Source organism: Rhinoraja longicauda, chromosome 2, assembly GCF_053455715.1.
Source record: "Rhinoraja longicauda isolate Sanriku21f chromosome 2, sRhiLon1.1, whole genome shotgun sequence".
In the NCBI taxonomy this organism is placed as follows: Eukaryota; Metazoa; Chordata; class Chondrichthyes; order Rajiformes; family Arhynchobatidae; genus Rhinoraja; species Rhinoraja longicauda.
This window is the reverse complement of record NC_135954.1, coordinates 13,297,230-13,320,039: the sequence shown is the minus strand read 5'-3', so window position 1 is coordinate 13,320,039 and position 22,810 is coordinate 13,297,230. Positions and strand designations below refer to the sequence as shown.

At 44.8% G+C, this 22,810-nt stretch overlaps 1 protein-coding gene across 1 annotated transcript in view; it reads right to left on the bottom strand.

Moving 5' to 3' along the window:
• Positions 1–16,040, bottom strand: part of LOC144602245 (oxysterol-binding protein-related protein 10-like) — a 122,160-nt gene extending 106,120 nt beyond the window's left edge. The window contains exon 1 of the mRNA XM_078415106.1: positions 14,999–16,040. Coding sequence (XP_078271232.1) covers positions 14,999–15,333 — 335 coding nt within the window. The 5' untranslated portion in view covers positions 15,334–16,040. The remainder of the gene's footprint in view (positions 1–14,998) is intronic.
• Between the last annotated feature and the right edge of the window lie 6,770 nt (positions 16,041–22,810).

Genomic DNA, 22,810 nt, shown 5'->3' with positions numbered 1-22,810 from the left:
GGTTAACTCTTCCAACTTAGATACATTTCTAGAGTTCAACTGGTTTGAATAATGCCTTTGCCGTGCCTGAATTCGATGCCAAGGTTGTCCAACCCATTTTATTTTGGCGTTTTGAAGTAGCAGTTTTTGACACAACCGGTGATGTTTCAGAAAGCAATGGGAAAAAAAATCAAATCACACTGTTGCAGATCTAAAATAATTAATATGGCAGACCTCCCACTCTGAGAGGGACAACCTGGAATGGGGTTTTTTCCAGAATGCCGGAGGTTGAGGGTGCTACCATACAGAAGTCTAAAAAAGTGAGGGGAGTAGATAGGGTAGACAGGGAAGACCCCTTTTTCCCGTAGAAATGTGAAAGATTACAGGGCATAGCTTTAAGGTAAAAGGAGAAATATTTAAAAGAAGGCGCACAGGGAGTCGTATTAAAAAACACACACCAGTACCAGTAGATGCCTGGTACACATTGCAGGGGTAGTGGTGAAGATAGATATATTTGCGGCATTGAAGAGGCTTTTATATGAGCACATGGAAGTGCAGAAAATGGAACAATATGGATCATATGCAGGCAGATGAGATTAATTTATCTTGGCATCATGATCAGCACAGATATTGTGGCCGAAGGGCCTGTTCCTGTGCACTAAACGAACCACATTAGTTTTGATGAGAATTGTGCAGTATCTTCAATGTCATTATTTCTATACTGGAATTCAAACTGACCTCAGAATTACTAATTCAGTATGATACAGTCCCCAAGACCCATATTTATTTTCTTTACCTGCCCCACACCCATCTACATGTTTTGCATCAAAATCTCCATCATTTAAACATGTGTGCCCTTGATCCACTCACACTTATTTGCTCTTTTCTCCGTCTGTGTACTTAGAACATAGAAAATAGGTGCCGGAGGAGGCCATTCGACCCTTCGAGCCAGCACCGCCATTCATTGTGATCATGGCTGATCGTCCCCAATCAATAACCCGTGCCTGCCTTCTCCCCATATCCCTTGATTCCACTAGCCCCTAGAGCTCTATCTAACTCTCTCTTAAATCCATTTAGTGATTTGGCTTCCACTGCCCTATGTGGCAGAGAATTCCACAAATTCACAACTCTGTGGGTAAAAAAGTTTTTTCTCACCTCAGTTTTAAATGGCCTCCCCTTTAATCTAAGACTGTGACCCCTGGTTCTGGACTCGCCCAACATTGGGAACATTTTTCCTACATCTAACTTGTCCAGTCCTTTTATAATTTTATATGTTTCTATAAGATTCCCTCTCATCCTTCTAAACTCCAGTGAAGACAAGCCTAGTCTTTTAAATCTTTCCTCATATGTCAGTCCCGCCATCCCAGGGATCAATCTCGTGAACCTAAGCTGCACTGCCTCAATTACAAGGATGTCCTTCCTCAAATTAGGAGACCAAAACTGTACACAATACTCCAGATGTGGTCTTACCAGGGCCCTATACAACTGCAGAAGAACCTCTTTACTCCTATACTGAAATCCTCTTGTTGTGAAGGCCAACATTCCATTAGCTTTCTTCGCTGCCTGCTGTACCTGCACACCAACTTTCAGTGACTGGTGTACAAGGACACCCAGGTCTCGCTGGGCCTCCCCCTTACCTAACCTAACTCCATTGAGATAATAATCTGCCTCCTTGTTTTTGCCGCCAAAGTGGATAACCTCACATTTATCTATATTATACTGCATCTGCCACGCATCTACCCACTCACTCAACAGCTGTTTTCAATTTTTTTCCCAAAAAAAATATTTGCAAATTCCTAATAATCTGTTCAAAATGTAAAAAGATTTAAATATCTATTGTGCCAATACATGAGAACATTTTTTATTGTGCATTTTTTTCTGACTTGGGAGAAGCAGAAAGCACTCCACAACCAGATCACGATGTAATTCTGAACTGTAGTCACTGATACAGATGCCACATAAGCAAATCAAGGAAAATGTGATTGTGATGATGTTTGCAAAATTACTAGTCATGACAGACAAATGCAAGCACTGCCATACAATCCTGTAACTCCACCCAAAAGAAATCATGGCTTTGACAATTTAGTTGAAACACAGCAGCAGTCTCTCAGTATTACATGAAATGTCTCCCCATATATTGTCCTCTTGTACTACAATAGCTCTTGAACCCAACACATTATAACTAAAGACAAGAATGCCACCACCGACAAATAAATGCAGATTTCAAGATGTAAAGAAATGATTGATCTTAGAACTCCAAAATTAAGGCCTTTCTTCCAATAAACATTCGTCAAAAAGGTTCTCTGTGGTGAACATTTTATTTTATTCCTCACAGGTCAACTCTGTAAATTTCCCCGGTGTAGGTTAATTTACTGTGTTACAGCAGCAAAGTGGATAGCAAGAGATCATTCATTATAAATAAAAGTAAAAACAAGGATAAATTGTCATCAGTTTACTGTGTATTCCTTAACTGTTACTGTTGACTCGTCTGCTGGGAGCAGTGCTGGTTGTGCAGTCTCACAGCAGCGGGAATGAAGGACCTCCTATATCTCTCCTTCACGCACTTGGGGTGAACGAGTCTGTCACTGAAGGAGCTACTCAGTGCAGTGACAGTGGCCTGCATGGGGTGGGAGTCATTGTCCAGCATCGATGTTAACTTTGCCATCATCCTCCTCTCTCCCACCACCTGTACTGAGTCGAGGGGGCAACCTAGGACAGAGCTGGCCTTCCTGACCAGCTTGTCAAGTCTCTACCCTCTGAATATACTAACCCAATATTGAAAGGCTTGGATAGAATGGATGTGGAGGGGATGTTTCCACTAATGGAAGAGTCCAAGATCAGAGGTCATAGTCTCAGAATTAAAGGACGTTTCTTTAGGAAGGAGATGAGGAAGAATTGCTTTAGTCAGAGGGTGGTGAATCTGTAGAATGCTTTGCCACAGGAGGCTATGGAGGCCAAGTGAATAGATATTTTTAAGGCAGAGAGGGAGGATTTTTAAGACAGGGGTTAGGAGGGAGAGATAGATCAGCCATGATTGAACAGCGGAGTAGACTCGATGGGCTGAATGGCCGAACTCTGCTCCTAACACATGACCTTATATACTTATCAACATCAAAAGATAGAAAAAAATCAACCTTGAATCGATGTCTCTTCCGAATACGATCAACATTCACAAACTCAAATGAAAATTTGAGGACCATATTGAAGAACCTAACCCAAGAAAGTAACAAATGCTTTCAATATTTAGTAGCAAAGGAATAAATCTATATTTCACAAATCTGATGTTCAGGTGCAAAAGGAAAGCACCAGACCATATTTTGAAAATCAAAGGCAGAGTAAAGAGCCATTCTTGCTCCAATAGCAACATTTACAACCTTATCCAAGTGAAGAATCCCCCTATAATAAAAAAAAGTTGAGCCACATAGTTATAGCCAAGATATTTTTCATTTGGCAAGATGGATTTCAAACACTGCTGAAATTAATAATTAATGCTGCATGCCTAATGTTATTAAAATTGAGGCCATCACCTACAGGCGAAAAATAAAATTAACTAAACAATGAAAACATGATTAAATTAATTAAAATCACACAAATATTTGTTTCAGTGTTTTTTAGCTTGTTTTATGTGGGGGATGGGGGGGAAACTTTTTATAGGCAATAGGTGCAGGAGGAGGCCATTCGGCCCTTCGAGCCAGCACCACCATTCAATGTGATCACGGCTGATCATTCTCAATCAGTACCCCGTTCCTGCCTTCTCCCCATACCCCCTGATTCCGCTATCCTTAAGAGCTCTATCTAGCTCTCTCTTGAATGCATTCAGAGAATTGGCCTCCACTGCCTTCTGAGGCAGAGAATTCCACAGATTCACAACTCTCTAACTGAAAAAGTTTTTCCTCATCTCAGTTCTAAATGGCCTACCCCTTATTCTTAAACTGTGGCCCCTTGTTCTGGACTACCCCCAACATTGGGAACATGTTTCCTGCCTCCAAAGTGTCCAACCCCTTAATAATCATACGTTTCGATAAGATCTCCTCTCATCCTTCTAAATTCCAGTGTATACAAGCCTAGTCGCTCCAGTCTTTCAACATATGACAGTCCCGCCATTCCGGAAATTAACCTAGTAAACCTACGCTGCACCCCCTCAAGTATATCCTTCCTCAAATTTGGAGACCAAAACTGCACAGTACTCCAGGTGCAGTCTCACTAGGGCCCTGTACAACTGCAGAAGGACCTCTTTGCTCCTATACTCAACTCCTCTTGTTATGAAGGCCAACATTCTAATGGCTTTCTTCACTGCCTGCTGTAACTGCATGCTTCCTTTCAGTGACTGATGCATTAGGACACCCAGAACTCGTTGTATGTCCCCTCTTCCTAACTTGACACCATTCAGATAATACTCTGCCTTCCTATTCCTACCACCAAAGTGGATAACCTCACACTTATCCACATTAAACTGCATCTGCCATGCATCCGCCCACTCACACAACCTGTCCAAGTCACCCTGCAACATCATAGCATCTTCCTCACAGTTGACACTACCACCCAGCTTTGTATCATCTGCAAATTTGCTAATGGTACTTTTAATCCCTTCATCCAAGTCATTAATGTATATTGTAAATAGCTGCGGTCCCAGCACCGAGCCTTGCAGTACCCCACTAGTTACTGCCTGCCATTCTGAAAGGGACCCATTTATCCCCACTATTTGCTTTGTCCGTCAACCAATTTTCTATCCATGTCAGTACCCTACCTCCAATACCATGTGCTCTAATTTTGCCCACTAATCTCCTATGTGGAACCTTGTCAAAGGCTTTCTGAAAGTCAAGGTACAGTACATCCACCGGCTCTCCCCTGTCAATTTTCCTAGTTACATCCTCAAGAATTTTTCTAATCTCTTACCTCGACGATGATGCGATTTATTTCCGTATTGTATCTTAGTCCGCACTGCGGCCCAACATCAAGGAGTTGGCAGCCTTTGCTGGAGACCAAATTCAGGCGCTCCACCTCGGGAGCCTGTGGACTTTAATATCGTGCAGCTCGCGGTTTCTGATCAGAGACCGACTTCGGAAGCTGCAGGTCGCAGGAGCTTCGATCGCCCCGACGCAGGAGCTTCAAAATGCCCCGACTTCAGATGGTTCGACTGCCCCAACCACAGGAGAATAAAGAGGAAGCTGATTAGACTTGATTGCCTTCCATCAAGGTAAGGAACGTAGGGAATCCACTGTAGTGGATGTTTACGTTAATTTTTTATGTAGCTGTGTGTCTTGTTGCTCTTTTTTAGTATGGCAATTTGAATTTCACTGTACCTTAATTGGTACATGTGACAATAAACTGACCATGAAACCCTGAAATTGCTCTCGTATTCCAAGTCGTGAGAGTAGGGAAAATTAACAGGATTGCCTCTTCCTTCCCCTATCCCCACAACCACAATATGGAAAACTAAACCGTAATAATTTTCAGAGTTATGTAGCACAGAAACAGGCCCTTTGTCCCAGAGTTCACTGCTTGGTGAACAAACTTGCATCTCTTTGAATCACTGGTTAACAAATGAAAAAAAATAGCAGGGCTAAATGAATTCTGCTTATTTAATTGGCAATTTGTTTAATTGTCATTTGTACCAGTTCCAGAAATAATTTCTTGTTAAAGCCACGTGCAAATTCAAAATAACAAATACATTGTCAACTGTAGTAAGGAACTGCAGATGCTTGTAAGGGCGAACATTCGGCATGTAGCCATGTGGGTTTTATTGCAGGGGTGTAAAAGGGGTGTGAAAGCTCCAGCTCGGATTATTCTTGGGGCATCCTGTTGTCAGCATGGAAGTGCGGTTTATGGCTGATCGTATCCTCCGATATCAGCAACTGGCCTCAAAGCTTTGAAGTGTTAAGAAGAACATCTTGCCATATGGATTGCCCTTTGTTCCCAAGAAAGAAGAGGTCACGATGGACACAACAGACACGGAGGTCCCGAAAGACACATAAAGATTTATAGGACATCGTAAAGCTTGCCATATAAGGTAGCAACAGGAAATATACTGGCACATGTATTAAGGGTATAAAATGTGTGTAATTGTTAGCATTCGGGGAGAGAGACTACACTAGCTTCCTGAGCGTTGCTGAACGCTTCGGTTTCCAGACTCTCTCCCACCTGGGTGAGTAGAATAAAGAGGTTAAACGAATGCGGTTGTCTGACTATTCTGTTCATAGGGCACAAACTACAACATTTGGCGTAGTCGGCAGGATCTCTTTGGCACTGTCAACCACGAACGACTAAGAGGCAGCGGTGACTGAAACACATCCGAAGGGGACAGAGTGCACTTCTCGACCGTTGTTCGAGACCCCGGACGTTGACGTTTTTCAGACACTGAAGTCCCTCGTTTGGGGTTGATTTTGTGTTCAACTGAGATTCACAGACGAACCGATAAGGAAAAGGGCAAGGATAAGGATGATATTGAGGTAAGAGTCTTTATCGCATGAGTCTGTGGTCTGGGTAAATTTAAGAGTAATTTCATAACGTGATATAGTGATTGGTTGTCAGGCCAGGAATGGGACATGCTATGGATATAAGAGAAATTGATCGTTTGGTAATTGGATGTCAGACATGTGAGACGGACTTTGGATAAGAGTGATGGCGGTGCCCCGGTATTTTAACGTAAAGGGCTGTCACTCTTGTTGACATTGTCTTGGTCTGGGTAAATTGATCGTTTGGTAACAATTAATGTGGGAGCGAGAAGCAGTGAAGAAATGGAAAAATAGGATTAAAGAATGGAAAGAGGGGGAAGCACCATCAGGAGTCGAGGGAGCGAAGTTGGAGGGAAAATGCAAATAGTAGAGGGATATCAGTGTGTGATAGTTTGGGAATACCGAAAACATGCGATATTTTGCAAGCGGAATGTAAGGTGTATGATCTAAGACTTGACCGTGCTACCCGAGCTTGAGATGAATTTAAAACCGGTACCAAAGGGATATATCCCGCCGTACAACAACAAAAGTCAGAATCCGAACCACTGGAGTCTATAGCGGCTTTATTAGGTAATCAGGAGTCCGAGGGTGACGAGGAACCCTGGACGTGTCCGATCCCCACAGCCCCACAGGGAGAGCCACCAGTTGCGGTGGTGCCAGTCCCGGTCCTACCCTCCCGCCAGGATACTCGGGACAACCCCCCGATTATGAGGCGGTATCAGGGACCATGGATGAGTCCCAGACAACTATTGGTGAAAGGGTGAAGTTGCGCCACGAACAAGAATCCGCACGATCGGCGCTAGATTGAGGATACTGCCTACCCTCGCCTTTTTAAGTACACCTCATTCTGCCCAGCAGGCTGAATTATTTGCCCTCACGCAGGCCTGCCACCTTTGCGTTGACCAACGTGCTAATATTTACACCGACTCACGATATGCCTTTGTGGTTGCACATGATTTTGGTAACCTGTGACAGCACAGGGGCTTTTTGACTGCAGCAGGCACTCCTATTAAAAATGCCCGGTTTGCCCGAAGTCTACTAGCGAGTTTAACACTCCCGAAAACCTTGGCTGTCATTTAATGTAATTCGCATACATCTGTCAAGGATCCCATTTCTTTCAGGAATGCATTGGCTGACACATTGGCACGCACAGAGGCCCTGACCCCTACCACAGGTGTACAACAGCAGTTTTCTGCAACTACCGCTATGCCCAGTGTTTCGGAATTCTGCCAGCTTCAGGGGGACGCCCCCGAGGTTGAGAGACACCAGTGGAGAGACACCAGTGAATCTGACTCGCTTTGGGTTACTGCCTCTGGCAAAGTTTGTGTCCCTAACGTGCTTTTACCTGTTTTGTTGCATTATGTGCACTCTCTTACCAATGCTGGTAAGAGGGGAATGTTGGGTGTAATAAATGCTACATGGTATCACCCCAAAATACATTGGGGTTTACAAATTGATTTTATTGAATTGCCACGTGTACATAGTTATAAGTATTGCTTAGTTATTGTTGATGTGTTTAGCTGATGGATTGATTTTGCTATTGATGTTGCTATTTTGCTATTGCTATTGAAGTGCACTCAAGATTTATATGGGATTGTGGTTAATCTGTATTTACTCCATGATATTTATGTAGAGACGTTCAGATGATATGCAGAGGAGGCAACGGCACAATACCCTGGAAGGCAGAAAGAATAGGACCCTGCTCAGGACGGTTCAATAAGACCAGAGCTAAACAATTGAGAGACCAAGCCTATTGGGTTGTACCCTGCGGACATGCTTTGTGCCAGTTTAATTTCCAATGCCTGACAGATGAATTTAGTTTTCCATGTAAGAAGCAGCAGCCATATCAGGGTCGGTCTAGACGAACGAGGGTTACATCAGTCGTCCCTACGAGAAGAGATGAGGGGAAGAATAGACGGGAGAAGGGACTCTTGCAGTAGAACGCAGGAGAGCTTTACATGTCCAGCCAACACAGCAGGTGCAGTGGGGAAGTATGAAGTACAATGCCCTGAGGGGTGCGAAGGGTATGCAGCAAAAGGACAACTAATGGTTATTACACATAACCAAGGGAGGGTCGATTTGACCACTAAATGGAATGTAAGCATGACTTGTGAAAGAGGAGATGGAACCGCATGGTTGAGTAATCAAACTGCGTTAAGGGGATGGAGCAGAAAGGGCTGGAACAGCTGGGGGGCAAGTAGCAGCACTTACATTCTGAAGAAAGATGATTGGCTGGCGTGTACCAATGCTACCCAGATAGAAGGAAGGCACCCCCCACTGGTCAGTACGAGAGACTACCCAGGAAGAATCCAATGTAGGACATTTAAGGCGAATGTCTACAACTTGTACCCCAAAGGTTAGATCCCCGAATGTGTTAAATTTGACCGTCAGAATAGAATATGAATCCAGGAAGCAGAGTGAATGTACGTTGCTGAAATTACAATGGAGGTGTTGGAACTGCAATAGGAATGTTAAATTCCTTCGATATAGAGACCCTTCAAAATAAGATACAGACAGTAGGAGGATTGATGGGAGAAGGAATAAAACTACGAAATGCTTGGGATAAAGGATTACAAGAAACGCAATTTTCAGGAATGGTTATCATATCATATCATATCATATATATACAGCCGGAAACAGGCCTTTTCGGCCCTCCAAGTCCGTGCCGCCCAGCGATCCCCGTACATTAACACTATCCTACACCCCTGATGTAATGACTTGGAGACAGAGCGAAGAGGTAGAAAAAGAACTGGAAAGCGTAATGCAGGATCAAACAGAGTTAAATTCGAATTACACCCACTGTATGATGAAAGAAATAGTGCCGAGGTTTGGACTACTGTGTACATTGAGCACTTTGGACAACGGACCCTATTTTACAGCCAAAGTTAATGAGGAAATGTGCGAACAGTTAAATATCCGCCAGCAGTTCCACTGCGTACATCATCCACAAGCTGCAGGTACAGCGCTTTGGTCAATGTGGGTTGTTTTTAGATGTGTTATTCAATTAAAATTGACGAAGACTTGACTAAGAAAATAGGGGCAGATTTAGCCCAAGATCGAATTAATACTTCAAGATGGGATTGGTTTGGTTTAGGATATTTGTGGGGGCCGATGGTCCATTATGGCAGTATCATTGCCTCAAAGCTTTGAAGTGTTAAGAAGAACATCTTGCCATATGGACTGCCCTTTGTTCCCAAGAAAGAAGAGGTCACGATGGACACAACGGACACGGAGGTCCCGAAAGACACAAAGATTTATAGGACATTGTAAAACTTGCCATATAAGGTAGCAACGGAAATGTACTGGCACATGTATTAAGGGTATAAAATGTGTGTAATTGTTAGCATTCGGGGAGAGAGACTACACTAGCTTCCTGAGCGTTTCAAAACACTTTGGTTTCTAGACTCTCTCCCACCTGGGTGAGTAGAATAAAGAGGTTAAACGAATTTGGTTGTCTGACTATTCTGTTCATAGGGCACGAACTACAACATGCTGGTTTAAACCGAAGAAAGTTATAAAATGCTGGAGTAACTCAGCGGAACAGGCAGCATCCCTGGATAGAAAGAATGGGTGACATTTCGGGTCGTGACCCTTCGAGGTAAACCAGACCATGATAATGCAAACAAAAGTTCATAGCGCAATCTTAGTAGCGTGAAGTTCACAGTATAGTTAATTCTGCTATAACGAAGGAGTTCCAAAGACTCAAGTTATAAGTATTTACGCTGTAAAGAATTGTGTCAATGGGGCAAAGGGGAGTAGAGTGTTTCCAGACTCACAATGTTATTGTTCCTAGAAAATTTCAATAAAGATCTTTTCAATAGCAATAAGGTTATTTTTGTTACTTCAAGATAAAAATACTAAAGGCTGCACATTAGTCTTTTAACAGAGTACCATTACTGTCAATAGAAGTGTAGAAATAAGGAACTGCAGATGCTGGCTTACAAAAAAAAAGTTATGACACAAGGTGCTGCAGTAACTCAGCAGGTCAAACAGCATCTTTGGAGAACGCGAGTAGGTGGTGTTTTGGGTGGGGACCCTTCTTCAGACTGACTGGTGTTGAGGGGGAGAAAGAAAGGAAGTTGGAAGAGTGAAGGGGCAGGATAAAGCCGTAGGTGTAAGTCCAGATGGGATAAGCGAGTGAGGAGAGTGGGAATGGGTGGGTAGTAGTTACCCAAAATTGAGGAATTCTACGTTCATACCATTGGGTTGCAAACTACCCATGCAGAATACGAGGTGCTGTTCCGTTGGTTTCCATTTTGTCTCTGGCAATGGAGGAGGCCAAGAACAGAAAGGTGAGAATGGGAATGGGAAGAGGACGGCACGGTAGCGCAGCGGTAGAGTTGCTGCTTTACAGCGAATGCAGCGCCGGAGACTCAGGTTCGATCCTGACTACGGGTGCTGCACTGTAAGGAGTTTGTACGTTCTCCCCGTGACCTGCGTGGGTTTACTCCGAGATCTTCGGTTTCCTCCCACACTCCAAAGACGTACAGGTATGTAGGTTAATTGGCTGGGTAAATGTAAAAATTGTCCCCAGTGGGTGTAGGATAGTGTTAATGTGCGGGGATCACTGGGCGGCACGGACTTGGAGGGCCGAAAAGGCCTGTTTCCGGCTGTATGTATATGATATGATATGATATGAGGAGTTAAAATGGTTAATAACCCGGAGATGCGTTAGGCTTTGGCAGACGCAGTGCAAGTGTTTGTCGAAACAGTCGCCAAGTCTACGCATGGTCTTACTGATGTACAGTAGGGCAGAAAGGGAACACCAGATGCTGTAGATGAAGTTAGAGGAAATGCACGTGAACCTCTGGATCACCTGGAAGGACCACTGAGGTCCCTGAATGGAGGATCTTAGATGGAAAAATCATGTGCTTTCATGTACAATCATTTAAAGAGCGTTTGGACAGGTACATAAGCAGAGAAATATGGGGCCAATGCAGGAAACTGAGAAGAGCGTAAATGGGCATTTCAGTCAGCAAGGAGGAGTCAGGCTAAGAGCTGGGTGGTAGTGTGAACTGTGAGGAAGATGCTATATGGTTGCAGGGTGACTTGGACAGGTTGTGTGAGTGGGCAGATGCATGGCAAATGCAGTTTAATGTGGATAAGTGTGAGGTTATCCACTGGTGGTAAGAATAGGAAGGCAGAGTATTGTCTGAATTGTGAAAGTTAGGAAGAGGGGATGTTCAACGAGATCTGGGTGTCCTAGTGCATCAGTCACTGAAAGGAAGCATGCAGGTACAGCAGGCAGTGAAGAAAGCCAATGGAATGTTGGCCTTCATAACAAGAGGAGTTGAGTATAGGAGCAAAGAGGTCCTTCTGCCGTTGTACAGGGCCCTAGTGAGAACGCACCTGGAATACTGTGTGTAGTTTTGGTCTCCAAATTTGAGGAAGGATATTCTTGCTATTGAGGGTGTGCAGCGTATGTTTACTAGGTTAATTCCCGGAATGGCGAGACTGTCATATGTTGAAAGACTGGAGCGACTAGACTTGTATACACTGGAATTTAGAAGGATGAGAGGGGATCTTATCGAAACGTATAAGATTATTAAGGGGTTGGACATGTTAGAGGCAGGAAACATGTTCCAGGGGCCACAGTTTAAGAATAAGGGGTAGGCCATTTAGAACGGATATGAGGAAAAACTTTTTCAGTCAGAGAGTTGTGAATCTGTGGAATTCTCTGCCTCAGAAGGCAGTGGAGGCCAATTCTCTGAATGCATTCAAGAGAGCTAGATAGAGCTCTTAAGGATAGCGGAGTCAGGGGGTATGGGGAGAAGGCAGGAACGGGGTACTGATTGAGAATGATCAGCCATGATCACATTGAATGGCGGTGCTGGCTCGAAGGGCCGAATGGCCTACTCCTGCACCTATTGTCTATTGAGCCTATTTCCCTGCTGTACGACTGTATGAAAAATCATGAAAAATCAAAGATTATCAGTCTGTGTAATACAAAATGGATTATTTTATTTAATCATTCATAGATCAAATTAGCAATATGGAAACATGCAATGTTGCAGGTCTACCTGCACTGTTTAAGATAGTTTTCTTCCTGCACGTCATTTTCCAAAGTAACTCAAGTGGCTCTCTAGTACAAATCAAAAGTGCTTTATAACCAATCCCAAATGTACAAAACAAATAGTGCTCCCCAATTCAGAATGTGGCTAGGATAGTGTGGGTCTTTGATGATAATAGCTGCCTTCTTGAGACAGCGTTTTCTGTAGATCTTTTCAACAGAGGGGATGTCAATGCTCATGATCGACCAAGCAATGCCCACCACTTTCTGCAGCTTCCTTCATTCATTTCCAAATCCACCCAAGACACAACCAAGCATGCCACATTTTCTCAAATTTATGAGGAACTAGAGTCATTGGTGAGATTACTTTCTGATGGTATCAACATGCTGTTCCCAGGACATATCATCAGAGATGTGTACATCTAGAAACGTAAAGCTGTTGACTCTCTTCAACATGCCACCAATGAAGATGGGTGCAAAGTTCGCCTGCTTTCCTTGCTTAAATAAAAAGTAATCTCCTTGTTTTTGCTTATTTCGAGTGAGGGATCGATGTTATGTCACCACACGATCTGATTATCGATCACCCTCCTTCATTGGTACCCATTATTAGTTTAGCATCAATGGTATCGTTGACGAATGACGTTGTCGGCATGCCTGGATACAGTCATATCATATCATATATGTACAGCCGGAAACAGGCCTTTTCGGCCCAAGTCCGTGCCGCCCAGTGATCCCCGTACATTAACACTATCCTACACCCACTAGGGACAATTTTTACATTTACCCAGCCAATTAACCTACATACCTGTACATCTTTGGAGTGTGGGAGGAAACCGAAGATCTCGGAGAAAACCCACGCAGGTCACGGGGAGAACGTACAAACTCCTTACAGTGCAGCACCCGTAGTCAGGATCGAACCTGAGCCTCCGGCGCTGCATTCGCTGTAAAGCAGCAACTCTACCGCTGCGCTACTGTGCCGCCTGTGTCATAGGTATATAGAGAGTGTAGAGGAAGGGACTGAGCATGCAGCCTGAGCATGGTGTCCATAAGCTGGTGGCCAGCAAGGAGATGGTGTTGTCGAATCATGCTGATTCAGGTCCACTCATGAGGAAGTGAGGATCCAGTTGTATAGGAAGGTGGAGAGACCCAGTTAGATTCATAAAATTATGCAGTCGATTGCTACAAATACCTTTGGCCCAACTTGCCAGCACCGGCCAACATGTCCCAGTACCCAGAGTTAGACGATACATTTACGAGAAATTTGAAAGGTGAACCTTTTAGAGGTTAATAAAATTAAGAGCACAAATAGGGTAGATAATCAGGCATTTTCAAAGGGTGGGGGGCTCTCAAACTATAAAACCTAGGTTTAAAGGGAGAAGGGACATATTTAAAGCCACACAGATAATGATGGCTATATGAAACGAGTTGAAATGATAGGGGCAGATACAATCATTTAAAGAGCGTTTGGACATGTACATAGAGAGAAGAACAGAGGAATATGGGGCCAATGCAGGACACTGAGATGAGCGTAAACGGGCATTTCAGTCAGCATGGAGGAGTCAGGCTAAATGCCTATTTATTTCCTTGCTGTAAGACTGTATGAAATTACAAATGAACTGTTGAATATCATTTTTTTTAAAAGGAACTGTAGATGCTGGTTTACAAAGATAGACACAAAGTGCTCGAGTAACTCAGCGGATTAGGCAGCGTGTTTGCAACTCATGAATAGATTACATTTTGAGTCAGAATCCTTATGACGGAGGAGATACTGCCTGGCCCGCTGAGTTACTCCAGCACTGTGTGTCTTTTATCATAGTCTGACTTTGTACAGAAAATAATTTTATGACATCTTTATGTCATTATCCCTCGTTAATTATCCCTCGCACAAAATACGAGGCGAGTTCCCGGCATTGAGTGTAAGAAAATAACTACAGATGCTGGTACAAATCGAAGGTATTTATTCACAAAGTGCTGGAGTAACTCAGCAGGTCAGGCAGCATCTCAGGAGAGAAGGAATGGGTGACGTTTCGGGTCGAGACCCTTCAGACTGAAGATGCTGCCTGAAGGGTCTCGACCCGAAACGTCACCCATTCCTTCTCTCCTGAGATGCTGCCTGGCCTGCTGAGTTACTCCAACACTTTGTGAATAAATCCCGGCATTGAGTATACAGTTGGGCTACTAAACGTACATTGTACGTGCTGGTATTTAAACACAAAATCAATTAAAACGACCCTCTGACGCTCAATGTAGGTCTTGAACTAGACCATACCTCACCAAGACTATTGATGCTGGAAATTTAATATATACACAAAATCGCAGTAGATGAAGGTAGCATCTGTGGAAACAGCATCCGTCCAATAATATCATCAACCTGGGGGAAATTAATTTAACGCTGGAGTCACGGCTCACGTCGTTGTTGTACTCTCTGGAGCAAATCATCCAGCGACTGCCTGAGACACACCGAGAAATGTAGTCGTGTTACCTTATTTCACACAGCAAATTGGTAAATGTCCCCCCTCCCCCTTCAAACCAAGTTAGGCGCACTGTCCCTTACCTGTTCTGCCAGCCCTGGATCAGATTGGTGTATTTGCTCAGCAAACCCTCCACAACTTTGCCAGCTTCCGGGTCGTGCTGGCGCTGTTCCTCGTGAACTATCCGCCCGGATTCCGATGCAGGAGTCGAACTGGGGCTGGGACTGGGACTGGGGCTGCTGCAGTTGTTGTTCTTCGCCCTGTCCTGCGAGTTGGCTTTCACCGAGGCCGCCGCTCCCCGCTCGCCCGGAGAGGCCGAGCTTCGTCTCGAACCAGCGGCAGCGGCGGCGACGGAGACAGAAGCAGCAGCGGCGGCAGCGGCGCCACCCCCCAGGGCCGCTTTCTCCGTACTAAACATCTACCGCGACAATAGGAGCAACTTCTTTTCTTTTCGGTTAAAGACGGTTAGCGCGGGCGGCAGCAGCGCGGAAAGTGAGAGGAAGGGATCGATATCACCGAGGGTGACTGAGGAGGGGGGTGGGGGGTGACTGTGGCGGGGCAGCGGCTTGCAGGCAGCGCGCGACCCGGGGGAGGGAAGGGTCGCGCGCGCGCGCGCTCTTCATTCGAACGCGGCCGGTAACGGTCGGCCGGCCGGCGCTCGAGCCGCGCGGTGCGGCCGCTCCGTCGACGGGAAGAGGGACGCTCGCCTTCTCCTTTCCTCTCAGCAGGTAAAATCGGTTGCCCCCTGCCTCTCTTGTCAAAGAGAGACACAATTAAACAAATCCAGTCGTTACGAGTTGACTTCTGCGGTGTCTTAGTTGTCCCTGAAAGGCGCCCCCTTCACCCCGGTGCCCTCGCCATTTGCCCTCTGTTGGGGCAGTCTGAACTCCTCACTCACTGGCTGCCCTGCCCGCTCTCTGTGTTGTCTTTATCAGCCGACTGACACGCCTCTCCTTCCGTCACATAGGCCAGCAGGCGCCGCGTAGCCTTTTTTTTGTTTGCTTGTGGTTTTGCCCCTCCCCGGCTTTGTAATAACCTTGGGGGTGGTGGTGCGGCGGCGGTTCAGCCCGTCGTCGCCGCTGCCCGTCCGCCTGCCAGCCGGGGAACTTCTCGCCCCCGCGCCGAGCTCACGCACCGATTGCGTCAAACCAGCAGAGCGTGCGTGAGGAACATCACGCGCCTGCCATCCTGACCCAGTGGACTTGAAAATAGTTTTTTTTTTGGTGTTTTAAAAATATATATTATTAGGTGATGGGCGTGTTAGTGGTGTTTTGCATTGCAAGTATTATTTTTGGAAATAATTGGGTTTTTTTTTAAGCGAACAAAAAAACGCCGTCAGCTCTCGCTCTCGCCCTCGACTTCAATCCCCATCCTCAACTGTATCTCGGTATCTCAAAAATAAACTTAAACCTAAAAAAACTGAGAGTGTTACGAATGGCTTGTGGATTATTCTTAGAATCCTCCTTCTAGTAATAAAGGAGAATGATTTCATTTATTAAATCCGGGACACCACTGCCGGCCAATTTTGAATTAAACAAGGAACTGCAGATACTGGTTTACGAAGAAAAGACACAAAGTGATGAAGTAACTCTGGGTCAGGCAGTATCTCGGAGGAACTGCCTTTCTGTTTGAAGAAGGATCCCGACCCAAAACATTACCTGTCTATGTTCTCCAGAGATGCTGCCTGACCCGCTGAGTTTACTCCAGTACTTTGTGTCTTTTTGGGGGTCAATTTTAATATTATGCAGTAACAAACATGACTTATTTCAAGCATTCTGATAATTCTTTCTAATTTAATTATTTTCTGAAATGTGGTTTTGAGAGTCACCAAAATAAAATTGTGCAGATTTGAAGGAGATCGCCTCTTCCAATTTAAAAGTATGCACAATAGATTTGGAGCAGTTTTTACTAGACTTGACTCATTCTTTCATGGTTTCCACCCCCACAAGCCAATCTGATAAACCTGCATCCCGACAGAAGGGGTATAATGGAAGTAGGTACTCTCACCACCCTTAAGTATCCAAACAAAACCAATGCAACACAGCACAGGCTATAGGCAGAGTGTTTGTAAATGTGCTAAAGGGCCTGTTTTTCATTGAGTCATACTGCACAGAAACAGGCCCTTCGACCCACCGAGGCCACACCAACCATCACCTACCCATTTGCGCTACTCCTACATTAATCTCATATTTTTAGTCCTCCAACATTCTCATCAACTCTCTCGCCTACACTGTAAACTTGATGAAGGATTGCGCAAGAGGATGAACTGCCTTGCAGTCAGAATAATTTGTCTTGCTGAATTATCTTCCCTGTGCTCATTCTTTAAACAAAAGCCAATTTGCTTTTGTTTAAAGAATGAGCAGAAGGAAGATAATTCAGCGTGTTCTCTCTACAAATAACATTTCTGTGACTTTCTGTACCAAACTTTACCAAATCCCTGGGCAAAGCAATGTTTCCCAGTCTCTCATTGTTAAAAATATCGACTTTATTTTCTTCCTATAAATGCGAATAATTCATCCCCACATTATTGTTCATCAGCCAACTCTTATTCATTTACTTAACCAGTCTATATTCCAATTTAATTCCTGCTCAGTAGAACATTTACTGATTCCATCTAGCTTTGCCATTTTACAAACAGATTTCTCACACTCAGCTCCCTCATTTAATATTGTAAATAAACATAGCACAAAAAGTAAGGAAATTTGTGTTTGGTAGATTATTTCTTTGTTGTAACAATGCTTCTTGGCAATAAATCTTATACTTTTGGAAAGCCTGTTTATTTCCCTTTTAAATGGTGCCACATTTGTAAGGAACATGCATTTGTGGGATGAGCAGCAGAGCTGAGTATGTGGGTTGCGCCCATGAAAAATCTGCCAAATCTTCTCTGCCAATGCCAAACAGCTTATTCTGCCATTGACTCTTGTTCGGTGTTGTTTGGTGGATTGGATGATTGAAGTCTGAAGAAACAAGACATATTGGCAATTTAACAATTTATTCATTTAATAAACAGGAGCCTCAGTAGCGTGTGTAAGAACCATACACAGCCACAACAGCCTGGCACCTCCTCCTTATGTTGGTCACCAGCCTGGTCACACACTGTTGTGGGATGGCATCCCATTCTTCAACCAGCATTTGTCGCAAGTCAGCCAACGTGGTTGTGTTGGTCACTCTGGCACGAACAGCACGCCCAAGCTGATCCCACAAGTGTTCAATGGGGTTGAGGTCAGGACTGCTGGCAGGCCATTCCATCCTCTCCACTCCCAAATTCTGGAGGTAGTCTCTGAGAAACCCTGCTCTGTGGGGGCGAGCATTGTCATCTTGGAAGATAGAGTTCGGTCCCAGACTGTGGAGATATGGGATTGCCACTGGTTGCAGAATTTCATCTCGATATCTCTCTGCATTGAGATTGCCTCCAATGATGACAAGCCTCGTTTTTCCAGTGAGGGAGATGCCGCCCCACACCATCACACTGCCTCCACCAAAAGATGTTACTCTATCGGTGCAGCAATCAGCGTAGCGTTCTCCGCGTCTTCTCCACACTTTGACCCTATGATCCAACTGCCGTAGGCAGAATCTGTTCTCATCGCTGAACATAACGTTCCTCCACATGTTCAGGTTCCAGTGCACGTGTTGCCGACACCAGCGCAAACAGGCCTGACGGTGAAGGGTAGTCATGGCAGGCCTCCTGGCAGCCATATGAGACCGGAGATCGGCTGCATGCAGTCTGTTCCGAATTGTCTGGGCAGAGAGCCGTCGGCCATATCATCCTGCAAACCTTGACTGCAAATCTGTAGAAGACAGCCTACTGTTCCTAAGTGCTGACAGGGTGAGGAAACGGTCTTCTTCGGGTGTCGTCTTCTTGGGACGCCCACTTCGCGGCCTGTCTCTGACATCCCCCGTTATATGGAACTTGGCCTTCACTTTGGAGATGGTACTAGGGCTCACTCCAAATAATGCCGCAACTTGGTTTTGCGGAACACCTGCTTGAGGTTGCCCTATCGCACGTGCCCTATCCAGATCAGTCAAACGTGGCATGCCGATTCTTGGAACAGACACCTACTGACTACTGTAACAGGGCCCATGCTCACAGATGCTGCCAATCAGGTGCCAATCAGGCACCTGATTGTCAGCACCTGGGGGTACCAGAAGCGCAAAACAAGAGTCAATAGCAACAGCAGAATAAGCTGTTTGGCATTGGCAGAGAAGATTTGGCAAATTTTTCATGGGCGCAACCCATATACTCAGCTCTGCTGCTCATCCCACAAATGCATGTTCCTTACAAATGTGGCACCATTTAAAAGGGAAATAAACAGGCTTTCCAACGGTATAAGATTTATTGCCAAGAAGCATTGTTACAACAAAGAAATAATCTACCAAACACAAATTTCCTTACTTTTTGTGCTATGTTTACATAGAAACATAGAAAATAGGTGCAGGAGGAGGCCATTTGGCCCTTCGAGCCAGCACCGCCATTCATTGTGATCATGGCTGATTATCTACAATCAGTAACCTGTGCCTGCTTTCTCCCCATACCCCTTGATTCCAGTAGTCCCTAGAGCTCAATCTAACTACCAGACATCGAATTCAGACAAATCATTAGGTCCTAAACAATTTACCTTACATTCCAGCTCTGGCAAGAAGGACAAGCTTTAACTACTCCACCACCAAACCTGCTAGTTGTAAATTGTAAACCGCACACTAACTCAAAACAATATCCATTAATTTTTAGCCCTTGACATCCCAAAATAACAAATTCATCCCTGGTTTCTATATTTTCTGTTCAGTTTCATATATATATATAACAATTTCTTGAACTCTAACCTCCTGTGATTATTTTGTGCATCAACTTACTGATTGCTTCTAAAAATTAAAAAAAAAAAAGATTTTCCCTAATAATCCTATATGTTTCAATAAGATCCCCTCTCATCCTTCTAAATTCCAGTGTATACAAGACTAGTTGCTCCAGTCAACATACGACAGTCCCGTCATTCTGGGAATTAGCCGAGTGAACCTACGCCCTCAATAGCAAGAATATCCTTCCTCAAATTTGGAGACAAAAACTGCACACAGTACTCCAGGTGCAGTCTCACTAGCGCCCTGTACAACTGCAGAAGGACCGCTTTGCTCCTCTTGTTATGAAGGCCAACATTTCATTGGCTTTCTTCACTGCCTGCTGTACCTGCATGCTTCGTTTCAGTGACTGATGCACTTAGACACCCAGATCTCGTTGTATGTCCCCTTTTCCTAACTTGACATCATTCAGATAATAATCTGCCTTCCTATTCTTACCACCAAAGTGGATAACCTCACATTTATCCACATTAAACTGCATCTGCCATGCATCTGCCCACTCACACAACCTGTCCAAGTCCCCCTACAACCTCTTAGCATCTTCCTCACAGTCCACACTGTGAGGAAGCTTTGTGTCATCTGCAAATTTGCTAATGTTACTTTTAATCCCTTCATCCAAGTCATTAATGTATATTGTAAATAGCTGCAGTCCCAGCACCGAGCCTTGCGGTACCCCACTAGTCACTGCCTGCCATTCTGAAAGGGACCCATTTATCCCCACTCTTTGCTTTCTGTCTGCCAACCCATTTTTTATCCATGTCAGTACTCTACCCCCAATACCATGTGCTCTAATTTTGCACACTAATCTCCTATGTGGGACCTTGTCGAAGGCTTTCTGAAAGTCAAAGTACACTACATCCACCGGCTCTCCCCTGTCCATTTTCCTAGTTACCTCCTAAAAAAATTCCAGAATATTAGTCAAGCATGATTTCCCCTTCGTAAATCCATGCTGACTCGGAATGATCCTGTTACTGCTATCCAAATGCTCCGCAATTTCGTCTTTTATAATTGACTCCAGCATCTTCCCCACCACTGATGTCAGACTAACTGGGTTATAATTTCCTGTTTTCTCTCTCCCTCCTTTCTTAAAAAGTGGGATATCATTAGCTACCCTCTAATCCACGGGAACTGATCCTGAATCTATAGAACATTGGAAAATGATCACCAATGCGTCCATGATTTCTAGAGCCACCTCCTTAAGTACCCTGGGAATTTATCAGCCTTCTGTCCCATCAGTCTACCCAACACCATTTCCTGCCTATTGTGAATTTCCTTCAGTTCCTCCGTCACCCTAGGATTTCTGGCCACTAGAACATCTGGGAGATTGTTTGTATCTTCCTCACTTATTCCCTTTTATTTTTATGCTGTCCATGACTTCCCTTGTCAGCCACGGGTGCCTCTTACTCCCCTTAGAATCTCTCTTCCTCTGGGATGAATTGATCCTGCAAATTCTGCATTATTCCCAGGAATACCTGTTATTGCTGTTCCACCGTCTTCCCTGCTAGGGTCTCCTTCCAGTCAAATTTGGCCAGCTCCTGTCTCATGCCTCTGTAATCCCCTTTGCTATACTGTAATACTGACACTTTTCCCTTCTTTTCTCTTCTCCCTCTCAATTTGTAGATCATATTATTATCACTGCCTCCTAATGGCTCTTTTACCTTGAGTTTCCTTATCAAATCAGGTTCATTACACAACACTAAATCCAGAATTGCCTTCTCCCTGGTAGGCTCCAGTACAAGCTGTTCTGAGAATCCATCTCAGAGGCACTCCACAAACCCTTTCCTGGGGTCCAGTATCAACCTGATTTTCCCAGTCCACCTGCATGTTGAAATCTCCCATAACCACCGTAGCATTACATTTTCAACTTGCCAATTTTTAGCTCTTGATTCGACTTGCACCCTCTGTCGAGTCTACTGTTTGGGGGCCTGTCGCTAACTCCCATTAGGGTCTTTTTACCCTTACAATTTCTCTTTTCAATCCATACTGATTCCACATCTCCTGATTCTATGTCACCCCTAGCAAGGGAGTGAATATCATTCCTTACCAACAGAGCAACTCCACCCCCTCTGCCCACCTGACTCTCTTTTCGATAGGTTGTATACCCCTGAATGTTCAGTTCCCAGGCCTGGTCCTCTTATAGCCATGTCTCTGTAATTCCCACAACGTCATACTTGCCAATGTTTAACTGAGCCTCAAGCTCATCCACTTTATTTTTTATACTTTGCGCATTTAAATACAACACTTTAACTTCGGTATTCACCTCCCCTCTCACACCGATCACCATTGCCCCTGACCTTACTCTCTTGTCCCATCTAGAACTTTCCTTCCCATTTATTCTAGAGTCCTTTGCAATTTCTCCAGTATTCGCTTCCCCTTTAACTCCATCTTTATATTCCCAATTTGTCAACCCCTCCCCCCTACTACTTAGTTTAAACACACATGTGTAACACTATCAAACCTGCCTGCCAGAATGTTGGTCCCCCTGCTGTTAAGGTGTAACCCATCCCTTTTGTACAGGTCACCCCTACCCCAGAAGAAATCCCAGTGGTCTAGAAATCTAAATCCCTGCTCCCTGCACCAACCCCACAGCCATAGATTCATATTCCCGATCTCTCTGTTCCTGCCCTCACTAGCACGAAGTACAGGAAGCAATCCAGAGATAACCACCCTTGACGTCCTACTTCTCAGTCTTCTTTCCAACTCTCTAAACTCACGTTGTAGTACCTCCTTCCTCTTCCTCCCGACGTCGTTCGTGCCCACGTGCACAACTACTTCCGGTTGATCACCTTCCCTCGCTAGGATGTTCTGAAGCTGGTCCGTGATGTCTTAAACCCTGTCACCAGGGAGGCAACAGACCATCCTCAAGTCCTGCCTGCGGCCACAGAATCTACTGTCCGTGCCTCGGACAATGGTGTCACCCACTACTATGGCTCTTCCCAACTTCGGTCTCCTTGCCTGGATTAGAGCCACCGACCTGTCCGCCGCCCGGACTGGAGGCATCTTCTGCCCCGACAGCTCCCAAGAGCAGAACCATAAAAGGGTAA